Here is a 13,603-nt window from a genome sequence, read left to right on the forward strand (position 1 = left end):
CAGGAGCCATTACAAGAATGTTCATAACAGCATTATTTATAATAATGAATAATTGGAAACAACTCATATCCATTAACAGTAGAATAAATAAATTATGGTATATCCATATTATGGAAAAATACACAGTTATGAAAGAATGAAGACAGCTGTAACCAACAGTGTAGATGAATCTTATAAACATATTAAAAGGAAAAAGCCAACACTGAAAAATACATATTTTAAGATTCCATTTATATGAAGTTACAAAAAAGCTAAAATTAACTATAGTTTTTAGGAATGATTATTTGGTGAAACTATAAAAGTATGGATGTGATTACCTTAAAAAGGGGTGGTGATTTGAAAGGGAGGGATATGTGATAGGAAAAAGTAAAGCACAGAGGGGCTTCCAGGGTTGTTGGCAATGAATTTCTTGATCTAGGTGATAGTTACACAGTTATTTACTTAGTGATAATAATTGATTAAGAGTAACGTATATTTTAAGCACTCTGCTGCATTTGTGGAAGTTTTTTCACCACTTAGAAAAGATTTTCAAATACACGTTTATACAAATTCATGTACAGATATACATGTACATATATATGATACATGTATGTACATATATGTACGTATATATGCAAACGGTGGTGATAAAGATAGATGTCCTTGGGCAGAATGGTATTGATCAATGTGTGCTGGGCTGTCTGCTTTGGTAGAATGCCTCATTAATCCTTTTTAATAAGGCAATTTAAGCCTCCCACATATATATGTGATTACAGTTAAACTGTGAGAGGAAAGATCTGTAAACTTTAATCCTGACACATTTTAAATCTTCTGAATGCCTTAGATCTTGTTCTTTAGGAAGAAATTTATTTTTCCTCTCATTTGGTGGTTTGGCCAAATAGGAAATTTTCATTGTGACCTTCAGTCAACTTTATGCCAGAGAATGACCTGTACCCTTCCTTGCAATATTTCAAAATAACAGTGTTTTTATCTCTTATTTGTTTTGTCCTCCACTATCTTCACTTGTGTTTTATAACTGTGCGGTGGATTGAATGATACTTTTGAAAACTTGTTTCTGGACTAGCCTTAGCATATCATCCTTGGTTTTCCTTGTATGCAAAGGAGAATGATTCCAACATTTAAACTGGGATTTGTATAATTCAAGTTTTTTTGTATTTTTAAGGCTTTTTCATTGTGGCTTTCAATTCTAGTCACCACACATTTCTACTTCTGTCATTCTGTAACCAAGGAAACGCCCTACTTTCAGCATGGCACAGTGCAAGTATACCTTTTAAAAGAATATTACAGGTTGAATATTCTGTGTATTCTGAAATAATATGCTAAAGAATATCAGCGATCCTAGTGATAGTAAAAAGCCAAATTTTTGCACATTAAAATTGTCTGAAAGAAAAATTCTTAAGTATGAAAACAGTCTTTGTTTCTTCCAAATAAAAAGCTTGAACTGCCATTGCTGTAGATATGTGCATATACAGCTTAGGGAAACTGAAGACTAAAATAAAATCCAACTAGAAAATAAAATTTAAATTAAAAAATGTATGTGTAGCAAATGTATTTCTGAGGTCAGTTGATCAGCATTTATCTTAAGCAGTATCAAATATACCCAAAATATTTAAGTAGGCCAATTTAGGTTAAAACACAAAGATGAATGAGGTATATTGGGGGAGACAGATATGGATGCAAATATAAAATCTTCAATGAAGTAAGTTCTATAATGAAAGAATATTTAAGATATTAGTGGTGCAAACAGTATCGATTTGATAGGTGCACAGAGTTTGCTGTGAAGATAATTTTTTAAAATATAATTGGTATGTAAATTCTGTCTCTAAAATTCCTTAGTTTGTTAGTTATCCATCATAAAACTTGAAAGTTATTTGTTTCTTTCAACTTTTATTGTGAAAATTTAAAAACCTATTGAGGGGCTTCCCTGGTGGTGCAGTGGTTAAGAATCCGCCTGCCAATGCAGGGGACACGGGTTCGAGCCCTGGTCCGGGAGGATCCCACATGCCGTGGAGCATCTAAGCCCGTGCGCCACAACTACTGAGCCTGTGCTCTAGAGCCCACGAGCCACAACTACTGAGCCCACGTGCCACAACTACTGAAGCCCACGTGCCTAGAACCCATGCTCCACAGCAAGAGAAGCCACCGCAATGAGAAGCCCACACACCACAACGAAGAGTGGCCCCCGCTCACCACAACTAGAGAAAGCCTGCACGCAGCAAGGAAGACCCAATGCAGCCAAAGATAAATTAATTAATTAATTTAAAAAAAAAAACCTATTCAGATGTAGAGAGATTGTAGTATAATGAACCACCATGTACCCATCACCCAAGAAAGCTTCAAATTAATGAAAACCTGAAGCCCTTTTTAAAAACATTACTTTTCAAGTTCAGAAAGTTACAAATTAATTAACTGCCCTAGAAAAATAACATCTGTACAAATATGAATCCAAATGTACATACTTGTGATATACTTTGAAATTTACTAATACCTCTTTTTAATATCTTTGTATTCAAACTCCATTAGTGAATGTGTTTTAACTTTATCTAATAGTTATGTGTGTTTTATTTTAAACAGTGTGCAATATTTTATAGTACTGCCTTTTAAATGTGAGCATAATATCTAGAATAACAGTAGAATGATATTACTTCAGAGCTGAGAATCAATTTGTTTAGTTGCTGCCAGACATTGTGAAAAGTGACATCATATCAAATAGAAAATGAAATAAAGCTTTTGTGTATTTAAGCTGCACTGTCAGATACTCCCTTTTGAAACTCAGATCTTCAGAGGTGTGTTATCTAAATCATGCACTTTTTTGGTTTCTTATAATTCTTTACATTAAATTGCTTATACCAGAATTCCTGTTTCATCTCAAGTTTTGGTTATTTTGTTCACATTATTCTTTAGATGCTATTAAGCTGCAGCTGGTTGAAGCAGGCCTGGTAGAATGTCTACTAGAGATTGTTCAGCAGAAAGTGGATAGTGACAAAGAGGAGGATATTGCTGAGCTCAAAACCGCTTCAGATCTAATGGTTTTATTACTTCTTGGAGGTGAGTTGTAATTTATGCCAACGAAAGAACATGACTGTCAGATATTTAAAAATTTATCGTCTCTTTTATAAATACTATATTAGGCATTTTCTCATTTTTCTGTCACATTTAATCCTGTTGATGTGATGATTTTGAAACCTTAAATACATCATGAAGAGAACTAGAGATAATGAACCTGGAAAAGAGGAGCCTTTACTATCTTCCAGTATTTAAAGAGCTGTCATATAGAAGAGACAGCTGTGGCACCAAAGGACTAAAAGCGAGATGGCTCCTTGGGACTTAGACTAGAAAAATTCTAAGCCCTTTTGTCCAGTCTCTGCTAAAAGGTTATTAGAAAAAGAGTCATTACTGGGACTTCCCTGGTGGTGTACTGGTTAAGTATCCGCCTGCCAGTGCAGGGGACACGGGTTCGATCCCTGGTCCGGGAAGATCCCACATGCCACGGAGCAACTAAGCCCATGAGCCACAACTACTGAGCCTGCGCTCTGGAGCCTGCAAGCCACAACTACTGAGCCCACGTGCCACAACTACTGAAGCCCACGCACCTAGAGCCCGTGCTCCACAGCAAGAGAAGCCACAGCAATGAGAAGCCCGCACACCGCAACAAAGAGTAGCCCCCACTCGCCACAACTAGAGAAAGCCCGCGTGCAGCAACAAAGACCCAACGCAGCCAAAAATAAATAAATAAATAAATTTATAAATTTATTTTAAAAAGAGTCATTACTTTTCCCTTTGTGAATTATAGATTGTAAAGTATCAATATGTGATTTCCCAATTGGGTATTCAGTTTAAGAATATGGATATGTTACTTCTAAGTATTTACCTCTTATCTGTTGCATTTACCTCTAGATGAATCCATGCAGAAATTATTTGAAGGAGGAAAAGGTAATGTGTTTCAAAGGGTACTGTCTTGGATTCCATCAAATAACCACCAGCTACAGCTTGCTGGAGCATTGGCAATTGCAAATTTTGCCAGAAATGGTAAGCATATGAGTTCATCCTTATTAAATCAAACCTTCTGTATTTTTAAATTTTGCTTTGCCATAACGTATACTAAACCTAAAGCAGTTCAGAAGCGTGTGCAGTATCTGTGTGTAATACTACCTTAATTTTTCAGAAATATGAAATACTAATATTGACTTTCCCAACAAATTACATATTTTATGCAACTCAACTAAGTTCTAATAGTTTAAAGGTCATGAACAGTGATTATGAAGTCTTTCTTTTGAGTACTCTGTACTTCAGAGATGAATAAACTTGAGTCCCATTCTAATAAACATCTGATCTGGGAGGATATACTCTTTTGCCTGGTGATTTTATTTTGGATTTAATAATCTGAGTATTCATTATTGTGCCTCATTTATACTCTTAACGCCTATAAAACTTAAGCATGGGTAGTCCTCTGGTTTAGGATAGAATATTTACTTAAATAGTATTTCAGAGGCACCAGACCTCCATGTATATTTCTGAAGTCTGACACTTTTGCTATTCCCTCTAGAAACTTATACTGTGTCTAGGAAATATGAGTTATTTTTGTTTTTAATTTGATTTTATTTGAGTATTAACTGTTGTTATAGCATGTTATAATAGATGACTTATTCCATTTTTCCTTCCTTCTTTTGGGGACCATCATTAACTCCTTAATGATGAAATTAAGACTGGCAAAATATTGATAATTATTGAAGCTAAATGGGGGGTAAATAGTAGTTCATTATAATATTCTCTCTGCTTTATAAATGTTTCAGAAATTCTGTCTTTAAAAAATAATTTAAATATCAGCCATGATGACAAAACGTAGAGTACTGTCACTGTAACATTCGCAGAACGCTGGCATACTTCACTATAAATGGAAACTATTGGAGGACATTTTAAGCATGTGGTTTCTACTTACTCATCTTCTGATATATTATCAGGAACTCAGAGATTTTTTGGCCAGTTTTTAAAATTTTATCTATTTTAAGAATCTTATAATCAGACTTCTCACTCAGTAAACAAACCAAAAAATCTGTAAATCTGATGTGAGAAGGAGATGGAATTCATTTTATTTTCCTATAGCTCCATTTTCCCTAATGTAGATAATGGGCAGGCATCAGTTTTACAAAATACTTATAGATATTTGTAAAGAGGGAAAAAAATGTTTTTTGTTGTTATTTAGATGGAAATTGTATCCATATGGTAGACAATGGAATTGTAGAAAAACTTATGGATTTACTGGACAGACATGTAGAAGATGGAAACGTAACTGTGCAGCACGCGGCACTAAGTGCCCTCCGAAACCTAGCCATTCCAGGTAAGACTTAAGAACGGGAGCCAATGAGATTTATTCTAAAAGTCATCTATGAGATGGGGTGCTTTGAGACAGTTGTATCAGTAGCCTTTTTATTAGCTCAAATGCTTTTATCTCGTTCTCAGTGCAGTCCAATATTTTAACCTATTATTTAAATGAAATTCGTGGTTTCAATCATAGAAACTGCTCTGAAACAACATCAAAGTCAAGGTCAATAGCTCAAAAAGCAATAGTGCCTACTGTACAGCACAGGGAACTCTACTCAATATTCTGTACTGACCTCTACGGGAAAAGAATCTAAAAGAGAGTGGATATACGTATATGTACAACTGATTCACTTTTCTGTAAGCAGAAACTAACACAACATTGTAAATCAGCCATACTCCAATAAAAATTAATTTAAAAAAAAAAAAAAGAATGGGAGCCAACTGTGTAAGAGATAAAATCTGTCATTTGGGGAAGATATTTATGTGATTTGTGGACCTGCCCTGACCAAGAAAAGAAAAATAGTCTTCAGATTGCTTACATTTTTCTTACTAATAAATGGAGATAATATGTTAAAGAAGTTTTCCGAGACTATACAAGCATAATCTTCCTTTTTCAGATTATTCAAATATCCTATTACTTTTTGTGAACTCCTAGATGTTCATCATATTGTATAGTTAAGATTTTTTAAGCATCTTCAGCTGAGGTAAGATAATGGTATCAATTAACAGAATCCCTTAAAGAATGACTTTTAAGAATTTTTTTCCCTATGAGCAGACGTACAATTTTTTAAAATAGCCTTAATGTGCCTTTTTGGATTACAAGGCTTTTGAAATCACATTATCATGGGAACTAATACAGGATATAGTTGAAACTATCCTTTTATTTTACTTTCTAAAGGTAAATTTCTGATTAGGTAAAATAGTATAACTATATGAGAATGCAATCTATATAAAATCAATTTGGCTCATGTAGCAGATTAGTATTGTTTATTAATGTCTATAATATCTATATTAACACAGTTGGGTCAAGGACAGAGGTAAAAAGAAACATTAAAGTTGAGGAATTGTGCTTTTCATAAATAAGAAGGCAACATTGTCAGATTTCCTTTACAAATTATTAGTTTGTGATTAGATTTTAAAAGGAAGTAAGTGTGATTTTGTATGTTGTGCTCCTGTAGACAAATAGGATACTTATCCCCTAGCCCTCCCATTCCCAATCCCATTCTTAAAATTAACAGAAAAGTAACAATGTTGTTTTTAAGTAGAAAAATATAACATGGGGCCTTAAGATAATAAGACACTCAAAAAATGTATATTGAATTGAATGATTATCATCAAAAATGCTAACATCATTTTAACAAGTCTTTTTTTTCTCTCTCTCTCTAGTTGTAAATAAAGCAAAGATGTTATCAGCTGGCGTCACAGAGGCAGTTTTGAAATTTCTTAAATCTGAAATGCCCCCGGTTCAGTTCAAACTTCTGGGAACATTAAGAATGTTAATAGATGCACAAGGTAAGAGAAATGCTTTCTCAAGGTGCATTTTTGGTATAATAGTCTTAATGTGCCTCTAGTGGAAAAAGGACCTGTTTTTAGCTTTCAGAATTATGTAATCATAAAGATAAGTAGCAAATAAAAGGCAAAAAGAGATTGGTTTTGGAACCCCATTCATTAATTTCCATGCTTGTTATAATTGACTTTAAATGGAAATTATATTGCATTTCTCTTTATTAGTACATATAATCTGATTTTAGGTTGATTTATTAGTGGTTCTTGAGGGGTTTTTATGTTTTGGCATTTTCTATACCCTTTTTTACCTTGTAAAATTATCAAGTTTCAATACAGTGACAGTCAAAAATTTTTTAAATTTGTTTTGCAAACAGGGAGATCATTTTTCTGTTTATAGAAACAATAATGAAAACCAATCCTTGGAATGAGTTATATTTATTTACTTATTTCTAAATTCTAAACCTTCTCTATATTGATTCCTTAGAGTACTGCTAAAAATTCTTCGGTACAGTTTTCCAGAGTACTAACAGACTTCCAGGCTGAACCAAAAGAGTATAAAGTTGTTTATTTTGTTTTTGTATAAAAGTCCACAACTGAATAGAAAACCTCAGTAGTCCACCAGATACGGAATATTTGCAGTTCTTGCTTTAATGGAATTGTTGTGTTCTGTTTTTAGACCTGTAATTTTCCTTCACACTCTTACATCTTTACCAATTATTTCAGTTGATTGCCTATCAGTGATTCATTCCTTTGTGGTTTGCCTTCTTTCCTATAGCAGAAGCTGCTGAACAACTGGGAAAGAACGTTAAATTAGTGGAGCGTTTGGTGGAATGGTGTGAAGCCAAAGATCACGCTGGTGTGATGGGGGAGTCAAACAGACTGCTCTCTGCCCTCATACGACACAGTAAATCAAAAGTAAGTCCCGGAGGAAACCGTTCATTTATTTATGAAACAGATTAAAAGAAGATGGCAAGAGAAAAAGCTTAAAAGTAAAGGTATTCCTTGACTTGTGTAAATCTCCTTCATATAAATAATTGACTTCACCATAGTAACTATTCCAGCTGGTTGGCCACAGGAATGTTCCTCCCCATCAGATGCTACCTCTTGGCATCTTTGCCTGGAGCAAAAGCAGCTGTTAACTTGGACCTTCCCATTACCTGTCTCACCTATAGCAGCCTAAAATCCCATCCATTTTCACTGACACCAGTACAGGACTAAGTATATTGTTGACAAGATGGAAAGTATCAAGAAAGTATAGCAAAATGAACTCCTGTGGTACTCCTTTTACCTCTTCCGTCATAACTGCTCTGTCAGGCCCATTTGTTCATTTAACAGTCAACATTTTGGTACTTACAGTGTAACTATTATAAAATATAGTATGACTTTCAAGAATTAACTGTCCAGTGGGAGGGCAGATATAAAAACAGCATTAAAGCCACATACTCCAATTCAGATATAACTTAGAAGACAGAGAGACCAACTGTCTGGGCATCGCAGAAGGGGTCATGTTTTAGATGTTAACTAGGAATCTCTCAGGAGGAGAGTGGGAAGAGAGAGCATAGAAAGGCCTCCAAGCAAAGACAACAATGTGTCAACAGCACAGAGATCTAAAACAACATAGTCTGAGAGGAAAACTGCAAGTAAAACAGTATTGCTGGAGCACAGTGTGTAAAGACAGTGACCAGAGAGGAAGAGAAGAGGGGATCAAGATGAATTACGTGCCAGGTTAAGGCATATGAATTTATTCTATAGAGAATTAGGAAGCTCCCAAAGGATTTTAAGCAGCAGGGTGCCATTATTTGGTTTTCATTAGAAAGATGACTCTAGGGCTTACTAAGGGCAAGGAAAACAAAGTTTTTCAAAAATATACATGTGAGATGATAAAGGCCTGAATTAAGGTTTTGGGTTAAGCAATTTGAAATTGCTGGTATTCAACCATTTTGACACAAAGAAACAAATATCATATGGTTCAACCTAATAGAAGCAGTGAGTATGGAAAAGAAGGATTTGAGAAAGATATGAGTGGCAGAATTGACAGAATTCAAAAGTGGGGTCCAAGGAGAAGGAGGTTTTAGAGAGAATTCCAAGTTTGGGGCTTAGCACCAGGTGGGGTAATCATGCCATTCATCAAAATAAGAGACTATGGGAAGAACTGACATTCCCTAACTTGCTTACTGCCAAATCACTCTTCTGTCCTTTTCAGAGTCTTTACCTAATTCTTTGCTCCGTTCCATGAAAATTCTTACCCGTGGTTTCATTTAGGCAAACTATAATTCTGTTAACTAGATTACAACAAACAGAGACATGTTTTGGCATCTGAATTTGGAACTCTCAGATAAATTCCCGTTACGTGTGGTGGTTAGGCCAACGAAGACTTGATTAATCCATAATATACCTTAAGTTCACTAACAACTAACAGAAGTGTATAACCATTAGTGGACACAAAAATGTGTCCACAGGAAGATACGTTCCATCATCTTAAATAACCAAATCTTGGAACCAAAGCTATTCAAATGCTGTAATATTGAGATCTGAGGATTTTGAGGCTTTTCTGTGGGTTTCATTATCACAGATTCCCCTTCCCTTCTCTAATACCATACTCCCTCCCCCCAAAAGTTTTCAAATAAAATACCCATCAAGCATCCATCACCGTGTAGGTTCTTTGAAAAGACTTACGAGAAATATGGGATGGTACCTTTCTAGATGTGTGTGTGTGTAATAAACAATTTGAAATGATATGGGATTGCAACTTTATAGTTACATTATAACTTTTTTACAATTCAGTACCAGATAGGCTACTTTTTCCTTTACATATGTTTCCTACAATTGAGATTATACTGCTACTAAGAGGCAATAGGAACCTTGATTCATAGATGTTAATGATTAGAATACAAGGTGTGTTATTTGAGCTCTGGATTAGAATTATTAATTTAAATTATTTTAAAATTTAACAAACATTAAAGGAATAGATGATTCTGTTTGAACAGCATTTCTCAAAATATGTTCTATCGAATAATAATAAACCCAAGAAATGTTCCAAGAAAAAGGGTTTCATGGTCAGAGTAGTTAGGATAATAGTGCATTCCCTTTACTTGCCTTTAGAATTCTGTAGAAGCTCTAAAGAAACTTCCTTAACTTTAGCTATTTAAGTAACTGTGGGTCTTTTTTGCAAGAGGCATCTATTAACATTCCACTGGACATACTTCGGAAAATGCTGCTCTGGAGTAAGCTTTTAAAATAATTAAACACTAGGTACAAATTTGTTACATTCCTGTATATCCTTAACCAACTGTTGTGAATCACAGCTCTGTCCTTATGTTATTCTTTTTTTTTTTTTTTAATTGAAGGCAAGCTTTTTTTTTTTTTTCTTAATTTATTTTATTTATTTATTTTTGGCTGTGTTGGGTCTTTGTTTCTGTGCGAGGGCTTTCTCTAGTTGTGGCAAGCGGGGGCCACTCTTCATCGCAGTGTGCGGGCCTCTCACCACCGCGGCTTCACTTGTTGCGGACCGCAGGCTCCAGACGCGCAGGCTCCGTAACTGTGGCTCACGGGCCCAGCTGCTCTGCAGCATGTGGGATCTTCCCAGACCAGGGCTCGAACCCGTGTCCCCTGCATTGGCAGGCAGACTCTCAACCACTGCGCCACCAGGGAAGCCCATGTCCTTATGTTATTCTTAAACTTTGAATATTCTACTCCTTTTAAAGTCACCCTGAATTCTACCTTAGAGTCCAGTCCTCCAAAAGTTTGCACTGATTCATGGTGTTTCATGCTGGCTTAGGCCTTTCAGCCATATATGGTGTATCCTTGTGCTTATGCCAATAGGTAAAATTACATCTTCCCTCTAAAGAGTGCCCTAGGCTAGGACTCCTAACCAGCTAGCTGGACCTTCTGGCTGCAGAGATCAAAAACAGAGAAAGAAATATAGTTTGCCTCTACAATAGGAATATAAAAATTCCCTCTTATCAAAGTAGGCACTTTTCTTTAACCTGTAAGAGTAAAGCATTCTTCATCAGTATCAAGCTAAAAACTTGTTTAAACAAATGTACTTAGTCATTTGCTTATTCATCCAACATTTACTTAAACCTATACTGAGAGCTTTGATGATACAATATTAAAAAAAGAAATTTGTTGGTAGGTGATTCAGTAGCTACACCAGCCTACAGTCTTATAAATCGATTATCTCAAATTCAAGCCTATCTCAAACCATTCCATTGTAACAACATTGTTATACAATTTTCAACAGAGTCTTTAGCTGGATTTATCTCAACAGTTAAGAGCAAACTGACCATAAATGCTAAATATGTGAGACTGTTAACATAGATAATTTGCCTTAGTTATATATGTACCAAAATTTAGCTTTCCATAAGAAAACTCCTTGAAAAATAGTATTAAGAAATAAAATATTGTTTCAAACTTTGTAAAGCATTATAAAATATTTCCAAAATTCTTAAGGACTCTCCAGAAACATCTAAGGTTTAGAAGGATTACCCAGAGAAAACGTCTCATTATGTATATCTACAGTTTACTTATGATAAATGAAATGGTTTCAGAGAGGTTAAAATAATCTCTGGATTAATTTTAGAAGTGTATTGGTTAAAATTATTTTTAATTCTCCAGATGAACCTTCTTGCTCTCTGGAGTGGTGCTAATATTCTTTTTTTTTTTTAATCTTGAAGTTAAAAATATAACTTTAAAATACATTGATAGAGCCCCTTCAAATCACATTAAATGACTGCCTCTGCTTGGCATTATGATGAATTCAGTGTGTATGCTTTTCCATAGACCACAAATGGTTAAAAACAAGACCTAGTAGTCAAACTGCCTGGATTGAATCTTGGCTTTTTACCATTTAATCACTGTCTGATTTGGGGCAAATTCCATAACTTAATCTAAGCTTCAGTTTCTTCATCTATAAACTGGAGATAATATCTAGCTCGTGGGATTTTCTGTGAGGATAAAAATAAGCCACTATCTGTAAGTTACCCAGTGTATGAGTGTTGTCCAGTGTATAGGCGTTTCTCCATACAGGGTAGCTGTCAGTAGTAATAATCCTCTTTTGCCATATGACACAAGTACAATGCTTCATTTATCTTTTATCCCCCATTCTGTAGAGTAGCAACTCAGTGAGCATTTACTGAAGTAGGAGGAGAGAGGGCAGGCACTTTAAAGGACAGTACTCTCAGATATTTGTTCCAGAAAAGTGAGATGGAAAAGAAGCTACGCTTTGATTTAAGGGGTCGGGGTGGGGGGGTGGTGATTTTTGGTATTTCTGATGTGCAAATTTTCTTCATTCACATTCATTCCTTTCCCTTCTTTCTACTACAGTGGGCTTTTGAGGGTGAATCACAAAAGAGAGGATGAAATGACAGTCCAGGAACCTTCCTAGGTGACTGCATATGTATCTTGTGAATCTCTTTTGATCTTTTTTACTCAACAAGCTCCTTTGTGATTTTTATAAAATTCTTTACTAATTTTAAGAATTCTGTATCAGTTTCAAATAAACTGCCTCTGAGTAAGCAGTATAAAGCAGTATATAGTCGTCCTCGTCCCTTGGTATCTGAGGGGGAGTGGGCACCCTCTCAGATACCAAAATCTGTGAATGCTCAAGTCCCTTATATAAAAATGGCATAGTATTTCCATCTAACCTACGCACATCCCCCTTATACTTTAAATCATCTCTAAATTACTTATAATACCTAATACGATGTAAATGCTAGTAGATAGTTGTAAATACAGTGTAAATACTAAATAGTTGCCAGCGCACAGCAAATTCAAGTTCTGCTTTTTGAAACTTTATGACATTTTTTTCCCCAAATATTTTCAATACATGGTTGGTTAAATCCATGGATGCAGAACCTGAAGATACGGAGGGCTGACTATATTGGGAGGCTTTCTTTTCATTAGAAAAGGCTTTAAAAGATAGTTTCTCACTTTCTAAAAAAGTTGATGTGAAAAGACATTAAATGCTAGAACACAACTGCTGTAAAAACTCAGAACTTAGACTCTGTTGATTTAGAATGTTTGTTTGCTCACTAAACAATTTTGGATTCAAAGCAAAGATACTGTCTATAAATAGTTTTCTTAAAAATTTACGTAAGGTAGAAGCATAAAGGAAACCCTTTTTCCAATATTTTAGCAAATTAATTTGAAAATATTTCTAATTACAGTTTTGTACCATTGAAGCTAACTTGGACAGGCTACTTAAAATATTCAGTGCTTACTTCAAATTACTAAAAATAGTGAAAAGTAGTAAAATTACTTTTTAAATATTTTATAATTGAGGCTTTCTACTAAGTCATATTGAATCCAACAAAACCCTGAGGTGAAGACAAAAATGAGTACTAGAAATAAACGTAGCCATTTCTTTCCATCTAGCCTTTGCTGTATACTTTTATGTGTGCTCTTCATGTAATAACTTTGTAATTATAACAAAAACCTATGAGATATACACTTACACTGTCTCAGTGTTACAGGTGAAGTCTCTGAGATGCAGAGAGAGTCAGCAGTTTGCTCAAAGTCAGTGGGATTTACTGAGTCTGGAGCCTACAGCCCCTCTGCCGCTGGAGAGGACCGAGCTGTGGGCACCGTGAGAAATGAGGGAGACAGAATTTTGATTTAAGTTCTGCTCAAGTCCTTTTGTATGTAGTCTAGTGTTGTTAGATCCAACAAAGGTTTTAAAAGGCTGCATACATACATGTATACATGCACACATACATACGTAAAAAGCTTCACCTGATGCATCTGAAAAAACTACCTGGTGTTATAATAAAAATTT

General features: G+C 35.0%; 1 protein-coding gene across 4 annotated transcripts in view; it reads left to right on the forward strand.

Annotated features, from left to right (window-relative positions):
• RAP1GDS1 (Rap1 GTPase-GDP dissociation stimulator 1) overlaps positions 1 to 13,603 on the forward strand; it is a 155,688-nt gene that overhangs the window by 127,945 nt on the left and 14,140 nt on the right. For 3 of the 4 annotated variants that reach the window (XM_068542468.1, XM_068542467.1, XM_068542470.1), the window contains 5 exons: positions 2,905 to 3,048; positions 3,898 to 4,029; positions 5,204 to 5,338; positions 6,709 to 6,834; positions 7,604 to 7,743. In XM_068542468.1, coding sequence (XP_068398569.1) covers positions 2,905 to 3,048; positions 3,898 to 4,029; positions 5,204 to 5,338; positions 6,709 to 6,834; positions 7,604 to 7,743 — 677 coding nt within the window. The remainder of the gene's footprint in view (positions 1 to 2,904; positions 3,049 to 3,897; positions 4,030 to 5,203; positions 5,339 to 6,708; positions 6,835 to 7,603; positions 7,744 to 13,603) is intronic. The other variant, XM_068542469.1, reaches the window with a different exon arrangement.

This window comes from Eschrichtius robustus, chromosome 4, assembly GCF_028021215.1.
Source record: "Eschrichtius robustus isolate mEscRob2 chromosome 4, mEscRob2.pri, whole genome shotgun sequence".
NCBI classification, from domain to species: Eukaryota; Metazoa; Chordata; class Mammalia; order Artiodactyla; family Eschrichtiidae; genus Eschrichtius; species Eschrichtius robustus.